This window comes from Schistocerca serialis, chromosome 12 (genome assembly GCF_023864345.2).
Source record: "Schistocerca serialis cubense isolate TAMUIC-IGC-003099 chromosome 12, iqSchSeri2.2, whole genome shotgun sequence".
NCBI lineage: Eukaryota > Metazoa > Arthropoda > Insecta > Orthoptera > Acrididae > Schistocerca > Schistocerca serialis.
This window is the reverse complement of record NC_064649.1, coordinates 83,319,292-83,343,207: the sequence shown is the minus strand read 5'-3', so window position 1 is coordinate 83,343,207 and position 23,916 is coordinate 83,319,292. Positions and strand designations below refer to the sequence as shown.

The 23,916-nt window shown below is 42.0% G+C and overlaps 1 protein-coding gene across 2 annotated transcripts in view; it reads right to left on the bottom strand.

Annotated features, from left to right (window-relative positions):
- Nucleotides 1-23,916, bottom strand: part of LOC126428239 (plectin) — a 213,286-nt gene that overhangs the window by 55,056 nt on the left and 134,314 nt on the right. For both annotated transcript variants that reach the window (XM_050090154.1, XM_050090155.1), the window contains exons 10-11: nucleotides 23,033-23,320; nucleotides 5,173-5,347 (exon numbers count right to left, since the gene is read on the bottom strand). In XM_050090154.1, coding sequence (XP_049946111.1) covers nucleotides 5,173-5,347; nucleotides 23,033-23,320 — 463 coding nt within the window. The remainder of the gene's footprint in view (nucleotides 1-5,172; nucleotides 5,348-23,032; nucleotides 23,321-23,916) is intronic.

Sequence of the window (23,916 nt, the reverse complement as noted above, 5' to 3'; positions counted from 1 at the left end):
ATACCTACTCCGAATTTTTCTTTTGTTTTCTTCACTGCTTGCTCAATATAAAGATTGAATAACATCAGGGATAGGCTACAGTCCTGTCTCACTCCCTTCCCAGCCACTGCTTCCTTTTCATGCCCCTCGACTCTTATAACTGCTGTCTGGTTTCTGTACAAGTTGTAAATAGCCTTTCAATCCCTGTATTTTACCCCTGCTATCTTCAAAAATTCAAAGATAGTATTCCAGTCAACTGTGTCAAAATCGTCATCTAAATCTACAAAAGTTATGGATGTAGGTTTGCGTTTCCTTGACCTTTCTTCTAATATAGGTCATAGTGCCAGTATCGTGTTGCGTGTTCCTATATTTGTCCCGCAATCTCCCCTGACGTCAGGCTTCTAACAGTTTTTCCATTCTATAAATATTTCGTGTTAGTATTTTGTAACCATAAGTTACTAAAATGATAGTTCTGTAATTTTTGCACCTGACATCATCTGCTTTCTTTGGAAATGAAATTATTATATTCTTCTTGAAGTGTGGGGTATTTCGCCTGTCTCATACATCTTGTGTACCACATGGAAGAGTTTTGTGATGGTCGGTTCTCCCAAGGCTATCAGTAGTTCTGACAGTGTCGCCTACTCCAGGGGCTCTGTTTGAACTTAGGTCTTTGAGTGCTCTGTCAAATTCTTCTCGCAGTAATATCTCTCATATCATTCTCACCTAGGTGCTCCTCCATTTCTATAATACAGCCTTCAAGTTCATCTCCCTCCCCCAGGAGTAGACAACGTTCCATTAGAACTACCGATAGCCTTGGGAGAGCCAGCCCCGACAAAACTCTACCATCTGGTGAGCAAGATGTATGAGACAGGCGAAATACCCTCAGACTTCAAGAAGAATATAAGAATTCCAGTCCCAAAGAAAGCACGTGTTGACAGATGTGAAAGTTACCGAACTATCAGATTAATAAGTCATGGTTGCAAAATACTAAGACGAATTCTTTACAGACGAATGGAAAAACTGGTAGAAGCTGACCTCGGAGAAGATCAGTTTGGATTCTGTAGAAATGTTGGAACACGTGAGGCAATACTGACCCTATAACTTATCTTAAAAGATAGATTAAGGAAAGGCAAATGTACGTTTCTAGCATTTGTAGACTTAGAGAAAGCTTTTGACAATGTTGGCTGGAATACTCTCTTTCAAATACAGAAGGTGGCAAGGGTAAAATACAGGGAGCGAAAGGCTATTTACAATTTGTACACGAACCACATGGCAGTTATAAGAGTCGAGGGGCATGAAAGGGAAGCAGTGGTTGGGAAGGGAGTGATACAGGGTTGTAGCCTCTCCACGATGCTATTCAATCTGTATATTGAGAAAGCGGTAAAAGAAACAAAAGAAAAATTCGGAGTATGTATTAAAATCCATGGAGAAGAAATTAAAATTTTGAGGTTCGCCGATGACATTGTAATGCTGTCAGAGACAGCAAAGGAGTTGGAAGAGCAGTTGAACGCAATGGACAGTGTCTTGAAAGGAGGATATAAGATGAATATCAACAAAAGCAAAACGAGGATAATGGAATGTAGTCGAATTAAGTCGGGTGATGCTGAGGGAACTAGATTAGGAAATGAGACACTTAAAGTAGTAAATGGGTTTTGCTATTTGGGGAGCAAAATAACTGATGATGGTCGAAGTAGAGAAGATATAAAATGTAGACTGGCAATGGCAATGGAAAGCGCTTCTGAAGAAGAGAAATTTGTTAACATCGAGTATAGATTTAAGTGTGAGGAAGTCGTTTCGGAAAGTATTTGTATGGAGTGTAGCCATATATGGAACTGAAACATCTTGACTAGAAGAAGGGATCGGTTGGTAGGACATGTTCTGCGGCATCAAGGGATCAACAATGTAGTATTGGAGAGCAGCGTGGAGGGTAAAAATCATATAGGGAGACCAAGAGACGAATACACTCGCAGACTCAGAAGGATGTAGGTTGCAGTAGGTACTGGGAGATGAAGAAGCTTGGACAGTATAGAGTAGCATGGAAAGCTGCATCAAACCAGTCTCAGGACTGAAGACCACTACAACAACAACAACAACATACAGTGTAAAACTGGAAATGAGCACTTGGCGTCATGGGCCGGGAGGCCCCTTACGGGACAGGCCCGGCCACCTTGGATCAGGTCTTATTACATTCGACGCCACATTGGGCGATCTGCTCGAAGGATGGGGATGAAATGATGATGAAGACACCACAACACCCAGTCCCTGAGCGGAGGAAATACCCGACCCATCTGGGAATCGAACCCGGGCCCCTTCGGCAGTCCGTCACGCTGACCATTCAGCTATCGGGGTGAACATTAATAACTATACCAAAACAAGTACCCCCACAGACACCAACCGCATCACACGGCATTTCAAGCCCTCTTTGAGCGTCTGTGTGATCATGGGCCCTCTCAGGCAGATGAACGTGCAGGGTGGCAACGCACTGTTCATACACAAGATTTGGAGGACCGGGTTCTACAGGATATTGAAGCGAACCCTAGTACAAGTTCCAGGCAAGGAGCCTGCCAGCATGTAGTAAGCCAAAGTACGATTATGTGTATCCTGTATGGCAACCGCTACTATCTCTGTCACGTACAATGAGTGCAGGGATTATCACAGCAGATTTTCCTCTACAGGAAGGGCTTTGTCGATGGTTTTTCGACAATTATGTAATTTGTGTCATCAGTCCTCTTTACCGACGAGCCATACTGTTGCTTACAGTATACTGCGTCAATATCACAACCTGCAACACACGAAGAACACACGGCACGTGGTCAGAGGAACTTTCATTCGTCAGCGCCGTCTACCATGGTAGCTATGCATTTCTGGACACATGTACATAGGACCTTTTTTCCTCTATTTCCAGTCAGGAACCAATCCCTGTAGTTTGTCGGTTTTATTAATGATCTCCTTGCAGACAACCTAAACAGGGTGGTCCATTGATAGTGACCGGGCCAAATATCTCACGAAATAAGCATCAAACGAAAAACTACAAAGAACGAAACTCGTCTAGCTTGAAGGGGGAAAACAGATGGCGCTGTGGTTGGCCCACTAGATGGCGCTGCCATAGGTCAAAAGGATATCAACTGCGTTTTTTTTAAAATAGGAACTCCCATTTTTTATTACATATTCGTGTAGTACGTAAAGAAATATGAATGTTTTAGTTGGACCACTTTTTTCGCTTTGTCATAGATGGCGCTGTAATAGTCACAAACGTATAAGTACGTGGTATAACGTAACATTCCGTCAGTGCGGACGGTATTTGCTTCGTGATACATTACCCGTGTTAAAAGGGACCGTTTACCAATTGCGGAAAAGATCGATATCGTGTTGATGTATGGCTATTGTGATCAAAATGGCCAACGAGCGTGTGCTATGTATGCTGCTCGGTATCCTGGACGACATCGTCCATGTGTCCGGACCATTCGCCGGATAGTTACGTTATTTAAGGAAACAGGAAGTGTTCAGCCACATGTGAAACGTCAACCACGACCTGCAACAAATTATGGTGCCCAAGTAGGTGTTTTAGCTGCTGTCGCGGCTAATCCGCACATCAGTAGCAGACAAATTGCGAATCGGGAGACCGAGCGAGGTGACGCAGTGGCTAGCACACTGGACTCGCATTCGGGAGGACGACGGTTCAATCCCGCGTCCGGCCATCCTGATTTAGGTTTTCCGTGATTTCCCTAAATCGCTCCAGGCAAATGCCAGGATGGTTCCTTTGAAAGGGCACGGCCGACTTCCTTCCCCGTCCTTCCCTAAACGGATGAGACCGATGACCTCGTTGTCTGGTCTCCTTCCCTAAAACAGCCCAACAGCTCCAGCGAATCGTGAATCTCAAAAATGTCGGTGTTGAGAATGCTACATCAACATCGATTGCACCTGTACCATATTTCTATGCACCAGGAATTGCATGGTGACGACTTTGAACGTCGTGTACAGTTCTGCCACTGGACACAAGAGAAATTACGGGACGATGAGAGATGTTACGCATGCATAGTATTTACCGAATAAGCGTCATTCACTAACAGCGGTAACGTAAAGCGGCATAATATCCACTCTTGGACAACGGAAAATCCACGATGGCTGCGACAAGTGGAACATCAGTGACCTTGGCGGGTTAATGGGAGGAAGGATAATTGGCCCCCGTTTTATCGATGGCAATCTAAATGGTGCAATGTATGCTGATTTCCTGCGTAATGTTCTACCGATGTTACTACAAGATGTTTCACTGCATGACAGAATGGCGATGTACTTCCAGCATGATGGATGTCTGGCATAAAGCTCACATGCAGTTGAAGCGGTATTGAATAGCATATTTCATGACAGATGGATTGGTCGTCGAAGCACCATACCATCGCCCGCGCGTTCACCGGATCTGACGTCCCCAGATTTCTTTCTGTGGGGGAAAGTTGAAGGATATTTGCTATCGTGATCCACCGACAACGCCTGACAACATGCGTCAGCGCGTTGCCAATGCATGTGCCAACATTACGGAAGGCGAACTACTCGCTGTTGAGAGGAAGGTCGTTACACGTATTGCCAAATGCATTGAGGTTGACGGACATCACTCTGAGCATTTATTGCATTAATGCGGTATTTACAGGTAATCACGATGTAACAGCATGCGTTCACAGAAATGATAAATTCACAAAGGTACATGTACCACATTGAAACAACGGAAATAAAATGTTCAAAGGTACCTACGTTATGTATTTTAGCATAAAGAAACCTATCTGTTACCAACTGTTCGTCTAAAATTGTGAGCCATATGTTTGTGACTATTACAGCGCCATCTATCACAAAGCGAAAAAAGTGGTCCAACTAAAACATTCATATTTGTTTGCGTACTACACGAGTATGTAATAAAAAATGGGTGTTCCTATTTTTAAAAAAAACGCAGTTCATATCCGTGTGACACATGGCAGCGCCATCTAGCTGGCCAACCATAGCGCCATCTGGTTTCCCCCTTCAAGCTAGACAAGTTTCTTTCTTTGTAGTTTTTTCGTTTGACGCTTATTTCGTGAGATATTTGGCTCGGTCACGATCAATGCACCACCCTCTATACTCCTTCTACCTTTCAGCTTGGTTTCCCATTTGGACCTTACTCGTAGCACCAGGTTCTCGCTGACACTGCTGTTAGGAGTGACTCACCATCGCCCTCGGCGGCGATGTCGGCCAGCAGGTCCCTGTTCTGGTGGAGGCGACGCGCCAGAGCGTCGATGGCGGGGGCGGAGGCTGCCTCCAGCAGTCGGGCGAAGGCGGCGTGGATCTGAGACACCTCCTCCCGCAGGGCCGCCGCTTCCTCGCTGGACCGCGACGCCTGCTCCTGCGGGAACAAGTCTGGCCTCAGCCTGGCGATGGGAAGAACTGGTCGGTTAAAACCGATACCGGTATTTTAGCTCCGAATAAGCAATTTAGAACTCAACAGTGAGGGTTTAGCGACAATGCTAGAATCAAATGGCTCAAATGGCTCTAAGGCCAGTATTACACTATCAAATTTCTTTGTCAAATATGTTTGACCAATATCTTTGTCAAAGATATTTGATGGTGTAATAGGGAACTTTGTCAAATGTCGTCCAATATTTGATGGAATCTAGGGCCTCGCTGTAGATTTGATCAAAGAAGTCGCTTGTCTTCTGTTCACTGCAATGTGACATGTTACCGCATGGAGCGCTAGCATCGCTGCAGCATGCTGTCGTCTGTAGTGTTTTTATAAACATTACCGGTAAATACAACTGGTGTGTGCCGACAACTACAAAATTAATAGAGATGTATGAAGCAGATGAGGCGCTTTACAACATGAGGCACCCGGAATACCAAAATAGATTAAGAAGATTGGAGACCTGACCTAACCTAACATAACATAACCCTCTCCTGTACCAAGGAGTATTACAGTGAGCCTGTCTTCGGCAGATGTAGCAGTTCTTCAGTGAATACTGTGCTTTGTGATATGAGGATACACATCACTGAGCACATACAGAAATGTATGCTCATCCTTTCTTAAATAATTGATGTACGACGTCCTCCTCTATAAGCTCTCATAACAAGTTTTGTTGAATGCTTTTATCGTGTCATCGTAAAACCCACGGCTTCACCCAGATTAGATTAGATTAGTTTTCATTTCATAGATCCGTGCTGAGGAGATCCTCATGGATGTGAAACATGTCAATTTTTTTAAAGCTGAAATAACAATACTAATAGTATGAATATATACAAAACATCATTAGTTTCTATTAAAAATTGCGTCAGTGGAGTAGAAGGAGTTGGCCACTAGTAAGTCTTTCAGGCTCCTTTTAAACTGATCTTTATTTGTAGCTAAATTTTTTATGTTTGCTGGCAAATTATTGAAGATGAGTGTTCTTGAGTAGTGGACCCGTTTTTGAACTAAAGTACGTGCTTTTAAGTCCTTGTGCAGATCATTTTTGTTCCTGGTATTGTATGTATGAACTGAGTTATTTGTTGGAAAAAGAGATATATTATTTAGAACAAATTTCATTAAGGAGTAAATATACTGAGAGGCAGTAGTTAGTATAGTATACCCAGTTCTTTGAAGAGGTTTCTACAGGACGTCCATGAATTTACTCCACAAATAATACGTATTACACGCTTTTGGACTCTGAAAACTTTAGTTTGACTTGAAGAGTTACCCCAAAATATTATACCATATGACATTATGGAAAGAAAGTAGGCGAAGTATGCAAGCTTTTTCATTTTTTTGTGGCCTCTGTCTGCTAACACTCGAATTGCAAATACTGATTTATTAAGGGGTTTCTGCAGTTCTGTGGTGTGCTCCTCCCAACTGAGTTTATTATCAAGTTGTAATCCCAGGAATTTAAGACTGTGAACCTCGTATGTATGGTTCCTTTTTTCCCCCGACTTCTCTTACGCATGTGCACACAATGCAATTGTGGTACATGCAACTGCTGCGGTTAATAACAAGTTGTTGTTGTCAGCCATCTTCAACTTTGACGAAAAATATGATGACAGTGTAATGCCCCTTCTAGCGCTACGTCAAAGATCTTTGTCAAATATATTTGACGGAATATTTGATCACATCTTTGATCAAATCTTTGACAAAGAAATTTGATAGTGTAATACCGGTCTAAGCACTATGGGACTTAACATCCGAGCAGCGGCCGGCTGGTATGACTGTATACACGGCGACAATAGTGTAGACCTCAGTTTCGTAGTTTTGTAAGTGCCATAATCGCGTCTAAACTGAAAAGTTTCGGCAGTTGCAAGAGTTGTGGCGGAGTTAATACCTGTTTGCGTGAAGTCGCTGCATAGTAATTGAAATGTGAAACGTGTCTGGGTTCGTGACCAAATAAAGATAAGACGTCGGCTCGTTTGCTCAGCGATCTTCTGAAAGACATTGCAGTGGAGGAGCCTACAAGTTACTTTAATTGTCTTTGAATGCCACCAGAGCAATTTGCGCTTCTTTTAAATAGAGTTGATGGAGACAACACGAAAGAAAAATATTTTGATACGTGACGTTTGTCGCCAAAACTGGCATTACAAATCACATTGCGTGCAATATGGAGTCCACAACTCTCGTCCTGCTACAAGGTGCAGTGTTAGTTGTGGTGACTCATTTATATTAACACCACGTTTAGCTGAGTCTTTTCCAACACATGGTCCACTGAGTTTCAGTGAAAGAATATAACTCACCGTGTTGTGGTAAATGTGTTTGAAATTTTGGTTTCCAAATTTTGCTGGTATGAAAAGCCAATCCCACTTTGCCCAAAAATAGTGCAATTCATAGCCGGCAGAGAAAAACAGCTTCCCAACAATATCTACAACCATAGGCAATAGACCCGAGCATGTCGACAACGGAGATTTCCAGCAATGAAGAATGGGAAGCATAAATGCAAAGATGAAAAAAATTATTTGAAGCAAGCCATACTGAAGAGAAAATGGTTTGTAAACTATGAATTACAGTGGCAACATTTCAAAGTTTAATCATAAGTACTACAATTTCCAAATGGGAAGCCCTGCTGCGACTTTTAAATAAATGAATATTGAATAAAGAATTCAGCTTTTAAGATCTGTATAGCCTTTCCTCGTGCCAAAAATTTTCCTTATGAAAGAATCGGCCAGCGCAAAGCACAGAATTTTAGCTTTGTACAAGTGGGCTGTTTCATAGCCAGATGTTTTGCAGGCGTGTATTTTTCGTTATTCGTTTGTATGTGCACTCCTGATTGACTGAATTTTGATCTATAACTCACACTTGTCAACCCATCCATGTTCAAATTACGTATGGAGGTCTCAAGTGCAGCAACACGTCACTGCATGTTTTTGTAATCAGCATCACTGAAATACCACAAACACAGGTATGCAAAAACCGAAAAATTTCCTCCGTTCCCCACTTCATATTTCAGTTTGGTTGCACTCTATCGTACATACCTAACCTTAAGATTCATGCTACTATAGTCCGATTAAAATACCTTGACAGCTGACAAATGATGCACTTAGCTGGTTTCCTCCAATCATAGCGCTCAACGTCACGCCCGAACTGATCCCTGTTGCCAAAGTGCTACAACAATTGGTCAGTTCGCTTCCAATTTCTTGTCCAGCATTGTTTGGATCCCCAGCCCTTTTATTTCGCATTTCATCACAAATGATAACCACACCAAAAACAAAACATACAGACACACGAAGATGATGCTTATGAAATATACTCGTTTCATACACACTGGATCCTTCTTCATAAGACACGATTCAGTCTCATTTATACAGTTATTATAAACACAGACATTGGCTCTCATTAGATAAGCTTCAATATCAGAGAAGGAAAGCTGCTACTCACCTCATTAGTGGAGACACTGAGTCGCGATAGGCACAATAGAAAGATTCACACACCCATAGCTTTCGGCCATTAAGGCCTTTGTCAGCAGTAGACACACACACACACACACACACACACACACTCACGCAAACGCAACTTGCAAACACGTCTGCAGTCTCCGAGAGCTGAGTGTGTGAATCTTTTTCTTTTTTTTTTTGTGCCTATGTGACTCAGCGTCTCTATGTGGTGAGTAGCAACTTTCCTTCTCTGGCATTGCTACATTCCATCCCGGATTTTCCATTGTTTCATTAAATAAGCTTCCATCGACATTGCATGAAGCCGAAATTATGAAGGCTGTCAATTAATCATTGCGAGTGGAACAATAGAGTTACAAATACAACCGAGATCTCGAAAATAACAGCATGGCGAAGTGGGTATGGTAAAGATGGTATGCTGTACGTCGAGCATTCAAACCTCGTTAAATTTGAAGCTATTTTAATTTTTCTGAACCTAATCAAAATACTTGAATCATCGCTTTTTTCAACTTAATTAGTTTACTGTTTTTTTTTATTTCTAATACTTTGCTGCGTCGTTTTCATCATTGTGTTGACTTTTTTATTTGCCCTTATTTTTCTTCTTGTCATTCTTTTTTCGTTTGGAATCTGCTTGTATCGGCTTGGTAATGCGGCATCTCGTGAGGATAGTTTCAGGCAACCATTGGCAGCGAGAAATTACAGTTTACTTTTACCGCAAAAACTGAAATTTTGCTGCGAAACATGTCTACGCAAACAAACATATCATGAATTTTTTCTGTCTTAAGTTTGCTCGTAGGAGTTAGCCTAAACGCTGTGAACAAAGCGATCATGATTTTAGTTCTGCCACAGATTGCTGATCGCCGTTTTCTCGGATACACTGCACATCACGAGGTTGTGGTCAGCTTAGGGCATGACTTTAAATTAAGGGCTACGAAACGCATCGTCTTCCACAGCCATTAGTTGCTTAAAATCAGTTGCCGACAGAGGATCTCCCATTTCTGTCACATCTTACAGCGACTGCTTCCAACATTGCTCAACGTTACATATTAATAGCACTTGTGAAGTGATACGCAGTGTTTGCGTATCGCCTTAAACTGAGCAGTACCCGCCCGCAGATGCGGCAACACTGTGGCGGCTAGTGACAAATGTCAACTGCCAAGTAATTTTAATCGTGCTATACAGAGATGTGTAAATTATTAGACTCAAAACGAAAAGTTTGATATTTTCTAGTTTCTCTCACTCGGGAATTATCCAGCCATGTGATATTGGTACTTTCACGCAACTTCTTCTATATGGCAACATTTGCCTTTGCTATTGGCAGAGCTGCGCCAGTAACAATTTTGGCGGTACTCCCTAAACAGTCAATTGTTGTTGCTGAGGCAGAAATTGCATGGCTGCAACTGTTTTGGAGACAGTTTAACTCATATAGGTCGTACTTCAGATGCGTTTTATGTTTAATGTATTATCAAACAATAATTTGTGAGTATCCCTACTTGGATCTAGCCATGAAACACAAGTATTTTCACTAGTATGAATAATTCTTCTGGTTTTTCAGATATTTGTTGGTTATGGAACTGAAGAGTGATCTGTCATCAAGAAAATTTGCTAACTGGGTATACTTTGACCGCTGTGGTTACTTTGACCACTCAAGCACGAAAAGTTTTATGTCTCTCTACTGGCTCTCAGTTGCGTCTTTTGTGAATACTATTTGGTGGAAAAGTTCCATCAATATACGCTAGATGTCGCACATGTAGTGCCGATTTTCTTACGCAGCAGTTGGCGAACCTGTTGAAACTTTAAGTTGTTTATGAAAAAGTGTGTTTAAAGTTAGTTGTGCAAAATCCACCAACATCTCATAACAACAAAGCCATCAGTGTTTTAAACTACATCAAGTATATTGCTCGATTAATTCTCATAATAGACCAATGATTATTTTTTTTTCAAATGTATACATTGACCAGTATATTACTTTTTTTGAGGTCACGTGCATGACGTCTCTGTTTCAGGGTTACTTTGACCGCCGGTCAGTGTTACCCCCGGCTTACAGATACACTCTTCACTCTTGTCATTGTATTCTTATGCTTCTATTGTTCTCCTACACAGGCACAATATGCCGAGAAGCCATAGAAAGGTGCCTAGTGCAAGACAGTGTAACACAGTGAAGAAGAAATGCAGATTGCCTTAGACGCAATTAAAAGTGGCACAATTTCAATGAATGCAACATCAAAGAAATACAGTACTGCAAAAGGTGGAAGAACAAGTGTATTTACAAATGAAGAAGAAGAAACATTTGTTCATTATGCTTTGGCAGTTAGTCAATGGGGTTTTCCTTTTAATGTGCAAGACTTGCGATATTTGGGAAAGCTATATTTTAAATTGGATGAAATTGAGGGTATTATGCTGAACTAATTTTGGGGCTATAGTACTCCATCCTGGTAACTTTCATTATTTTTATAATTCTGATGATGGATCACACTGTTTCATTTATGTACCTCACTATGTTTTCTCTTTTAATAAAGCTTAATAAAGCACTTAATATAAATTTAGACCAATGTATTTATTTCTGAGTGGTCAAAGTTTCACTATGTTGTTGAAATTTTCACCACAGATGGAATTGTAGTTGACAGTTGTGGCGGAGATAGACGCCAGTCATTGTAACCCTGAACCCATGTTAACTTTGACCACCAACAATTTTCCCCATAACTACCTCTGTATTTTATAAAACGTGTTGTACTGATCACTGTGTAATCCTTTCATACATGCCCCCAAATTGAGAAACTTAAACATCATATCAGTTAAAAAATAGTCATGATAATCACATTTGAATCTGAAAATCAGTCAAAGTATACCCGATTTACGGTACTACAAAGCTGTTACTCGAAGAAAAACAGTATTCACAGCGAGAAATGGCAAACAGGTTCCAAATTTCACAAAAATCTGTAAGCAGCATTTGCCAGACAGCGAAAGATGGTCTTAAATACTGTCTTGCACATCGAGGGAACCGTAGACGCAAGATCAAACTGTCTCCTAGGACTCAATGCAAATTTGTCCAGATGCCAAAACCCAACAGCAGAGCTATCAGTCAGGATTTGAACACGGCTTTGGAGAGCTTTGGAGTTTGTGTTTGTAGCTCCACAGTCCGCAGAAAGCTTATTAGTGCAGGGCTCCCAGCTCATCGTCCACGCAAAAATAGCAAACCTTACTGTGCAATGAGTGCAAAGAGATTTCAATGGGCTCATGAAGCTAGAAATCAGACTGGAGCAAGGTAAATAAACTTTATTCAAGCCAACTGTGAATCCGTTTGTGAAAATTTCTTTTGGAAGATGAATATTTGTTTTCAACAAAATATTGAAAACAGACAAGGAGAAATTTTCTTTTTTTTTTTCCTTCTGTTCATACAAGCATCTGCAGTTATGGACTTTTTATGATTAAACTGTTTTTTTATTCCTTTCAGGTTTGCTTTTCTGACTAGTCTATATTCTCCATATGTGAAGAAAGCAGCCAGCATGTCCGAAGAATGGGTAAAGAACAGTTTCCTGAGTTTTGTTCAGCGCAAGCTGTAAAACATCCCACGTCTGCTTTGGTGTGGAGAGTCATGTCAGCAAAGTGCACTACGGGCTGACTCTACACTGTGGAAGGCACAATGAATCAAACTCAGTATAGTAAAGTTCTGGAAAAGAGGCACCTCAGGCGAAGGAATGGTTTCCCAACATGCATGCTTGCCATAAAGCCAAGTCTGTTGCACAGTTCTTAGCTAAAAACAATGCAAAAATTGTGCCACGGCCTGGAAATAGTCCAGACGTGAAACCTAAAGCGACTGATTCAAATATGGCATCTACTACTACATCCATACTCCGCAAGCCACCTGACGGTGTGTGGTGGAGAGTACTTTGAGTACCTCTATCGGTTCTCCCTTCTATTCCAGTCTTATATTGTTCGTGGGAAGAAAGATAGTCGGTATGCTCTGTGTGGGCTCTAATCTTTCTGATTTTATCCTCGGTGAAGGTATGTTCTCGAAACTTCAACAAAAGCCCGTACAGAGCTACTGAGTGTCTCTCCTGCAGAGTCTTCCACTGGAGTTTATCTATCATATGCGTAACACTTTCGCGATTACTAAATGATCCTGTAATGAAGCGCGCTGCTCTCCGTTGGATCTTCTCTGTGTCGTCTATCAACCCTATCTGATACGGATCCAACACTGGTGAGCAATACTCAAGCAGTGGGCGAACAAGTGTGCTGTAACTTACTTTCTTTGTTTTCGGATTGCATTTCCTTAGGATTCTTCCAATGAATCTCAGTCTGGTATCTGCTTTACCGACGATCAACTTTATATGATCATTCCATTTTAAATCACTCCTAATGCCTACTCCCACATAATTTATGGAATTAATTGCTCCCAGTTGCTGACCTGCTATATTGTAGCTAAATGATAAAGGATCTTTCTTTCTATGTATTCGCAGCACATTACACTTGTCAACATTGAGATTCAACTGCCATTGCTGCACCATGCGTCAATTCGTTGCAGATCCTCCTGCAGTTCGGAACAATTTTCCATTGCTACAACCTCTCGATATACTACAGCATCAACCGCAAAAAGCCTCAGTGAACTTCTGATGTTATCCACAAGGTCATTTATGTATATTGTGAATAGCAACGATCCTACGACGCTCTCCTGCGGCACACCTGAAATCACTCTTACTTCGGAAGACTTCACTCCATTCAGAATGACATGCTGCGTTCTGTTATCTAGGAACTCTTCAATCCACTCACACAAATGGTCTGATAGTCCATATGCTCTTACTTTGTTCATTAAACGACTGTGGGGAACTGTATCAAACGCCTCGCTGAAGCCAAGAAACACGGCATCTACCTGTGAACCCCTCTGAGTCGCGTGGACGAATAGCGCGAGCCTGTTTTGGAGCTCTCGTCAAATTTTGAGATATTCATCTTGCTGGACCTGGAAGGTGTTGACGTTTATTTGTCGAGTTTGCAAGTTAAATTTGGGTTTTTAAACTCCCGTCTTCCATAAAACAGAATGATCGTCTTTTTCGAAACCCGTGCTGATTCCTACAGAGTAGATTTTCTAGTCTCCAGAAAAGTCATTATACTCGAACATAACACGTGTTCCAAAATTCTACAACTGATCGACGTTAGGTCTATAGTTCTGCACATCTGTTCGACGTCCCTTCTTGAAAACCGGGATGTGCCCTTTTCCAATCCTTTGGAACGCTACGCTCTTCTAGAGACCTACGGTACACCGCTGCAAGAAGGGGGGCATCATGATGAAACAGTCAAAAATTCTCGCTTAAGACTCACAGGAGCAATGCCAAGACATGTTGAATTGCTCATTAGGAATAAAAAGACATGCACGTTAAGTATTAATCATGCATTCTCATTTGGTGAATAAATGCTTCTAAACTGAAAAAAAATGTGTTCATTTTATCAAAAACAACCTTGAGTCTAGTAATTTTAACACCTCTGTAGGATAATCTAACAGATAGAGCCGTTCATCGGCTCGTCCTACTCCTGCCAGGGCCAGGGCAACAGCCGCTGCGAGGAGGTGGCGCGGTGGCCACTGCGACCCAGCTAGCGGCGAATGGCTACCTCCTCGCACCAGCTGCTTCCCTGTCCGTGGCCGCAAGAAGACGCTGCGAGAACTTAGAGCGTACGAGAGACCTTTTTAATTTATTTATTAATTGGCTCAGCTAATTAAATTAAATTAACCCTTCCTTACTTCCCAGGATATTTTTGTATCACAAAAATTGCATTCACCAATTACAGTGAAACATTTGTTTGTAAAATATATCAAAACAAATTTTAAAGTTTATTTTTACGAAAAAATGCATCTAAACAAAAAACTGCACAAATGAACACATCATATTACATGATAATAATAAAGCTACGAAATCTCAAACATCCTGCACGCTAAAGTTTCCTTTTTGCTTTAGTTTTATTTTTTAATATTATACATTTAACAATAAAAACATAAAAGCTCCCATAAAACATTCAAAAACTGAAAATTACATTAGTACTTTTCAGGTTTTTAATTTTCCTCCTTTGCACTCACTGGAATTTTTTCTAGAGAAAATGAAGTTAGAGTGGCTTCTTGCAACAATGACAAATATAGTCGCCATTCTCTTTTTTTTTTGGGTCAGGTGGCGCATGTTTTGCGGTTTTCCAAACGTTCCACAACTTCTAGTCTTGGTTCTGCTACACCCACAACACGACGAATGGTTGCACGAAGTTCACAGGGTAATGAGACAGTTGTTGACTCGCCAACATTAATAACTCTGAGGATATTCGTCACTTCTTCCTCCGTACATTTAACACTGATTTTATTTACTGTTTATAAGATTATTTTACTTTTTTTGATATGGAGAAACGCAGGCGGAGAGAAATGGATTCGTTGCACGAAACGCTTAGTTTGTTAGCACGAAACATCTCTTCATCTACACACACGTACGAATTCATACGGTACACATCTTTGGAAGGCTGAAAGAACTGGAAAAGATTGTTTATTCATGAGATTCAAGTGATCCATAGTAGTGAAACTGCCTGGCAGTGTTAGAAACGAAAAATACATAAAAATTAATTGTGCTTGGGAGAGTTTTTGTGGGGGACGAAATTACGAACACCTTTCTCCTATTTCCGTTTTTGCAGTGTTAACGATTATGTCGGATATTGATTGTAGTAAGTTACAGTAATTTAATCGTAACTTGGCTTCAAGTGGAAAATAAATTCAGGATATATGTATAACAATGGTAAGCTAGGGGGTCGAAATTTCGTCATCGTAATACATTAGGATCTGTGTAACTCCGGAAAGATTATGGAAAAAGGATTACACAGATCCTAACGTATTACGATGACGAAATTTGGACCCCATAGCATACTATTGTTTTACTTCAAAATGGGACTTAACATCTGAGGTCATCAGTCCCGTAGCAGCAGCGCGGTTCCGGACTGAAGCGCCTAGAACCGTGTTTAATTTCACCTAATGAAAGTACAACACACTGCTTTCCCTCAGAAGAATAAATGGATAACTCAGACAACTAAACCATTGGAGAGTGGCTTTAGTTGAATGAATGAATAAATAAATACTTCTACCGACATAAAACTAAAGAATGGTTTCACTTGACATCGAAGAATGCATAACTCAGTACGCAAAACACTACCGGTATGTGCCGACTGTTTTCATTTAGTTGCTCCTAGAGACTGGTTCCAAGCGAAAGAAATGAATGAACAGTAATACAACCGATACGTAACTGACTGATTCCATTGTTTCCGTTCGGTAGTTCCCATAGACTTGTTTCCCTCAAAAGAAAGAATGAATAATTCAACCGATACGTCAAGCTGCAAACGACCTTTCGATTGTTTTCGTGCGGTTGTTCCGATCAGCCATCTTAAAGTCCTACGTTGTAAGTGTTATAGTGATCTCACGAGTGAAAAAAAGTTTGCTTCCACTTAACTAAATTCAGATGGGGCAGTACTTAATCGCGACTCACTTTACGCATTTCCGATTCATTCGTGTCTTTTTCCACTGCTAGATCGATTAAACTTCTGCTAGGAAATGGTGAACTTCCCCTTTGGTTATTCTGTGAATTAAGACACAAAGGAATTACAGACACACGCGGCGAGTGAGCATTGGTTTAAATCAATTGGGAGCGGTGAAAATTTGGGCTAGGACGGGATTCGAACTTAGGACTTCTGCTTAATAAGTTGGTGCTGTGACCACTGAGCCATCCACACACAGCGATCATTGCAACGACACGGACTATCCTAGCACGCCTGTCGTTAGACTCAAATTCTCAACTTATCCATACACTACTAATGCCGATTATTCTCATTACTCGCGGCATTTCGACGATTCCCGTAAGAGATAGAGCCCGGTGTGCACCTGTACTGAGAGATCATTAGCCATTCTCGCCTTAATGTACGAAATAACAGATACTGCACAAACATAATTAAGGCGAGGACTGTCAGTCATCTCTTCAATGCACTCTTGACACATAACCTACGTGACGCCTGTTAGGTAGTAATCACCTGGCTATGATTCTACATGGACGAACTGATGCTTTGACAACAGTATACGTTTACAATCGTAGGCCAAGCGAAAGGCTTGTTCTCGCAGGCAGAAGATCGGCGCACGAGGGGTAGGAGAAATTACGTATATCTCATGGATAATTCTTAAACCACCTTCTTTCATTTTGTTTCGGTCAGCATTTGCGCTCCCTCTGTGCGGCCTATCTCGTCATAGTCTCGGTATGGAGCTGGACTTCGCACGCAGAGTGTTAATCACTGTTTCTATACAATAGGAACCTCGCAACCACACGCCTCACCGACTACTTCCGATAATTAGACGTTTTGGACACTCAAGAAAGAGTGGCCATCTTTTAATTTAAACTTATGTCCAAGCTAGTGCAGTACTCAACAATGGTACACGTTGGTCATATTCCTCTGGCAGAATTACATTTTGCTGGAGATATATGAGTCGCAACTTCATCTCCGATAAGCAAAGAAGCTGAATGAATTAAAATTTGAGCAACAACCAGGACTTGAACCCAGGTCTTCTACTTATTACGCACAGACGCTACCCACTACACAACCATAACAACATGGTTACTACCCCTGCAAGGTTTAAAGTATTCCAGTGACGTCCCTAACACACCTTCACCCATCCCCTGTAATGTAATTCCAGCATATCAATGGATAACCTACAGGCGCGATTTTCCCATTTTGTACAAAGCTGTGATGCTATTACAGTGTCGGAGGGCCTCGGCAGTTCTGACAACAGCGCCACACAATTTTTTTTTAAGGTGAAAAAAATCGTACATTCTGTCAGATCTTTTAAGGGGCTTGTGAAACGCCTACAGTATTAAACCTTTTTATGAACATTTGGAAATTTTAATTAACTTTGTTCGGAAGTTATTTTTGAGTGAACTTTCTTGTCATATTTCAAACTCCATGTGAACCGTTTCGTGACTTCTCAGAGCATTTGAGTTCTTCTTATTTTTAACAAGCTCATTGAACGATTTGATGTAGCAGCTAGCAGGTATCTGTGGGTCAGTGGCTGTACAAAATGTTGAAATCAATCAGGTCACACTGGTGAACTTCTGGATGCTTTCGTATGAAACTTTGTAGTAAAAAACAGTAATTAACTTGCACCAATAATACACACATCAAAAGAAGTTTTGCATCCCCTCAGTTCCGAAACCTATACAGAAAACTGGAATAGTGATTAACATAAACATCATTTCCGACTTTTTTACTGCTCATGAAAACCACACATTGCATGTTGTACCACCATACAGTGAGACCTTCAGAGGTGGTGGTTCAGACACACCGGTACCTCTAATACCCAGCAGGACGTCCTCTTGCATTGATGCATGCCTGTATTCGTCGTTACTTTGGCCACTTCAGTGTATGTTTGACAGATATATCAAACAAACCAACTCACTGTCACAAAAATCTCACAAAATTGTAATGCTTGACAGTGTTAGACTGTGCCATCATGCAAACTGCCCAGCTCACCACCTTGGATGGCCATCTTGGATTCTGATGTCATGGGGCTGGGGGAAATTTGACAACCGTGCAGGGTTTCCTAGTATCCTCACAGCCATCTTCCATCGCCATCGCCATCTCGGATTTTTGAATTTCACGCTACAAGCGTAATGGGCTTGTAACGTCTAGAGAAACAAAAACAATATAGTATGTAGTAATTAGAGAATTAGATGTATCATATTGTGTCATTGTATAAAATTATGTATTTTTTTATTATTTATTTCTGAAAACGTCTGCGTCGGCGAGTAATAAAACCGACACAGAAGATAAATGTTAAACAGAGATTAAAAAAGGAACTAGTATATAATACGTGTTGAATATGAATGTCTTTGTCGTCTTAATTTGGAAGTTGTGCGAGTAAGATCTCCTGTTGTTGTCGTAGAGAACGCCAATGTAGCATTCTTTTGTCGAGACTAAGCAATGTACGCCATTACGTGTGAATTCACAAAGGTCTGTAATCACTGAGATATTTAAAGGTTTTAATAGAGGTGTTTAAATGAAAACTTGTATTATTTATTGTTAAGCTTGCTTGCATATTATCCCATCCTGTTGAGACATTTTTCAGTTATATAAATATTATCTGTGGTGCTGAGCTGCGTGGAGAACGAAGAGCCGCTGCCGCGGCGTATTTAAACGACTTACATACAATATAGTCGAGCATACCGCAAGGAAGCGGTAAAATAATAGTAAAATAATATTATTTCTTTTAGCTCCCAGACTGGCAGTGAAGATCAGCAGATTTTATGATGTGTTGCAGATTGACGCGGGCTGCTGATAGGATATAATTTACAGTGCAAATAATTTAATGTACCTTCAGAATCTGATAGTAATCTTGCTGTGCTCCGTTCTGATCTGGCAAACTTTATAGTGACAACGTATTTTTTAATGAGAGTCTCATGTTCTTGGGCTAGTCGTGGTATGAAATAGCATTTTAACGAGAAATAAAATCCACTGCGAACTTGTGTTTTTGAACGATCACACGAACTGTAACATCAGTGTTCATAACAAAGTAATTTTAACTTTTAATCACTATGAAGTAGGGAAGATATATTGATTCTTAGCATGAGTTGCAGTTATGAAAAATCGTTCCTTAAATTGTAGGCCAGATACAGAACAATAAGACTTCCATATATACATTTTATTCCGCTAAAAGGTAATGATGATAAAGAAAAGCAAAGCACAGCATTGCTAAAAGTATTTCACGTAACTCTTTTCGTAAATGTGTTGCTACAAAGAGAATAAATAAACCAAAGAGCACACAATATTACAATCCGTGAGAGAGTTCGACGTGAAAGGCTGTATTCGATTTTTCAATTTCCCGCCATTTTCTACGTATAACAGCAGAATAGAGCTATTTTTAATTTCACGCTATTTTTTGACTACTGGGCGGACGTATAGAACAATTTTGTCAAATTTAATCTTACTTTTCAAACAACTGCCATGCTGTGAGTATCATGTCACGAAGTATTTTTACACTAGTGGACAATGTACGAGGTGCAATACAGGATACATACATTAAATCGCAAAAATCCGCTCCAGTTTCGAGACGCATCAAAGTTATAGATCATAGTCTGGCAAGCCACTGGTTGTTGTTTGACAAATGCATGCATCAACAGTCTAACTTGTTTGAGAGATCAGGCTTTATTAAAATGTCTCTCAAACACATAGGCTCAGATTATGTTTGACAATCATGTCAAACAAAGCAGCACACTGCCAAATAATTTGATAAACACGTGAAGCCTGAGAAATTGTTTGATCGTTTTGAATGGCCTTTACATGCGTTTTATATAAAGAAACAGATTCAAGTGTATGTGCATGTTTGACCTCTGGTATCTATGGAATCTGGCGACTCATTCAGTGAATGTTGAACTACTGTCCTAGAGGTCTGGGACTCAGTCTCATATTGATGCTGTGATTTATAGGGTCTTTCACCTCTGGATGTGTATGTTACTGTGAAAAATGCGAAATCGCACTGTTGTGAAGAGTCCACGTTAAATGTAGTTGATGTAGTCCATCAGCAAAGGAGGTGGCTTACAAAAAACTCGTTCAACCTATACTTGAGTATTGCTCATCATTGTGGGATCCGTACCAGGTCGGGTTGACAGAGGAGATAGAGAAGATCCAAAAAAGAGCGGCGCGTTTCGTCACAGGGTTATCTGGTAAGTGTGATAGCGTTACGGAGATGTTTAGCAAACTCAAGTGGCAGACTCTGCAAGAGAGGCGCTCTGCATCGCGGTGTAGCTTGTTGTCCAGGTTTCGCGAGGGGGCGTTTCTGGATGAGGTATCGAATATATTGCTTCCCCCTACTTATACCTCACGAGGAGATCACGAATGTAAAATTAGAGAGATTCGAGCACGCACAGAGGCTTTCCAGCAGTCGTTCTTCCCACGAACCATACGCGACTGGAACAGGAAAGGGAGGTAATGACAGTGGCAAGTAAAGTGCCCTCCGCCATACACCGTTGGGTGGCTTGCGGAGTATAAATGCAGATGTAGATGTAGACAAGCCAGCTCTAAGGGTAGGTTGGCGTCATCTATTAGTTCTACATGCTTGAGAAATATTCAAAGACGAAATGCACGAGAGTTTTGTAAGAAATCTATTTTGTAGGCCCTTATTAGCTGTTAGTGAATGCCGCATTACAAACTTGGAATTAGTTTCTTTTTCACTTTGGCTCCTCCGTGATGTTGAATGCTGCAGTTTCCAATTTCAGATTCTCTGTCTCTATAGTGATCCAATGTCCCTGGCATTGTTATGGAGAGGGTTAGGGGAGGGAGAGAGATCTGGGAACAATGTACCGGCTGGTCAAAAAGTCAGTATAAATTTGAAAACTGAATAAATCACGGAATAATGTAGATAGAGAGGTACAAATTGACACACGTGCTTGGGATGACATGAGGTTTTATTAGAATAAAAAAAATACCAAAGTTCAAAAAATGTCGAACAGATGGCACTTCATCTGATCAGAATAGCAATAATTAGCAGAACAAAGTAAGACACAGCAAAGATGATGTTCTTTACAGGAAATGCTCAATATCTGTAGTCGAGGAATAATGTTGTGAACAGCACTGTAAAGCATGTCCGAAGTTGTGATGAGGCATCGGTATCAGATGTTGTCTTTCAGCATCCCTAGAGATGTCGGTCGATGATGATACACTTGCGATTTCAGGTAACCCCAAAGCCAATAATCGCACGGACTGAGGTCTGGGAACCTGGGAGGCCAAGCATGACGAAAGTGGCGGCTGAGCACACGATCACCACCAAATGATGTGCACAAGAGATCTTTCACGCGTCTAGCAATGTGGGGTGGAGTGGCATCCTGCATAAACATCGTACATTCCAGCAGGTGTTTATCAGCCAGGCTGGGGATGATGCGATTCTGTAACATATCGGCGTACCTCTCACCCATCACAGTAGCAGTTACAAAACCAGAATCACGCATTTCCTCGAAGAAAAAAGGCCCGATAACGGTAGATGTGGTAAATCCAACCCATACCGTGACTTTCTCGTCATGCAATGGAGTTTCCACGACAGTTGTAGGACATTCGGTAGCCCAAATTCTGCATTTGTGGGCATTGACAGACGATTGGAGCGTGAAATGAGCCTTGTCGATCCACAACACGTTACTCAACCAATCGTCATCTTCCGCCATCTTTTGAAACGCCCACACTGCAAATGCCCTACGCTTCACTAAATCGCCAGGTAACAGTTCATGATGCCGATGGATTTTGTACGGATAGCATCGGAGGGTACGCCTCAGTGCCAACCAAACAGCAGTGTATGGATTGCCGGTGTGATGCGCGACTGCACCAGCAATGACTTCCCCATGCATAGACGAACCCGCTACAGTCTCCATTTCTTCCTGAACTGTCTCAGCAGCATTACGCTTTGTGCTCGGTGGGCCACCACAGGGTCTATCGTGAAACAAACCGTGGCTTCGAACTACGAAATCATTCTCGCCACAGCTGCATTTGTCAATGGACCTTTACCCATTCGAATCCCCTTCCTGTGGCGATAGGATCGTAATGCTGAACTAGCACATTCCACATTCTGATAATACAGCTTCACTAAAAGTGCCTTTTCAGGTAACGTCAACATGCTGCGACTGCTGCCGCATCTGATTCTCTCTCTCATTACAGCTCCTTTTATACACGATTGTAATGCGCAGTCACTGACGTTTCGCTGTCCAGTGCCATCTGTCGGACATTTTGTGAACTTTGTTTTTTTTGTTCTAATAAAACCCCATGTCATTCCAAGCATGTGTGTCAATTTTTACCTCTCTATCTACATTATTCCGTGGTTTATTAAGTCTTCAAATTTATACTGACTTTTTTATCACACAGTATAGCATCAAAGGCATCATGGGGGAGGGGGGAATCTGGCAACAATGCAGGCTGTCCCAGAATCGGCCCAGCCGTACTGCTCTTTAGCCAATCAGCAGACCACAAGTCAGTCTGCCTCCTAATGCACCTCCATTTCAACATTGCCTACAGCGGTCCAAAACAACCAGTGTGCTCTTCTGACGGGCGACTGATGTTCTGCCCTGTGAGCTTGCTTGTATGGAGACGTTAGACTGTGAACAAAGATTTCAGGAGTTGCAGGCACGGTGAGGGTGTCAGGGAGGGTGGGCCCCACCTGCAGCTTGAGACACCTGGCGTCGGCGTCCCTGCGCGCCTGCTCCTCGACGCGCAGCCGCCCCTCGCGGGCCTCCGCCTCTGCAGCTGCGGCAGCTGCGCGCTCGTCGTACAGCTGGCGCAGCGTGGCCATGGCGCGCAGCTGGCGGCCGTACTCGGCGCGCAGGTCGCCCACGACCGCCTCCACGGCGGCGGGCAGCCTCGCCTCCACAGACCCGGCCTCGGGGGCAGCCGCCGTCGCCGCTGCCACCGCCTCCGAAGCGCGCAAGCGCGCCTCGAGCCGCTCCACCTGCACAGGAAAATGCATGTTCCAGACCACAACATATTGTTCTTATTATATGTTCTTTTGAGACAGAAGAAACAAGTGTAGGGCTGAAACTTCGTGGCAGATTAAAACTGTGTGCCGGACCAAGACTCGAACTCGGGACCTTTGCCTTTCGTGGGCAAGTGCTCTACCAATTGAGCTACCCAAGCACGACTCACGCCCCCTCCTCACAGCTTTACTTCTGCCAGTACCTCGTCTCCTACATTCCAAACTTTACAGACGATCTCCTGCGAACCTTGCAGAACTGGCACTCCTGGAAGAAATGATAATTCGGAGACATGGCTTAGCCACATCCTGGGGGATGTTTCCAGAATGAGATTATCACTCTGCAGCGGAGTGTGCGCTGATATAAAATTTCCTGGCAGATTAAAACTGTGTGCCGGATCGAGACTCGAACTAAGCACCTTTGCCTTTCACGGGCAAGTGCTCTACCAATGAGCTACCCAAGCACGACTCACGCCCCCTCCTCACAGCTTTACTTCTGCCAGTACCTCGTCTCCTACATTCCAAACTTTACAGACGATCTCCTGCGAACCTTGCAGAACTGGCACTCCTGGAAG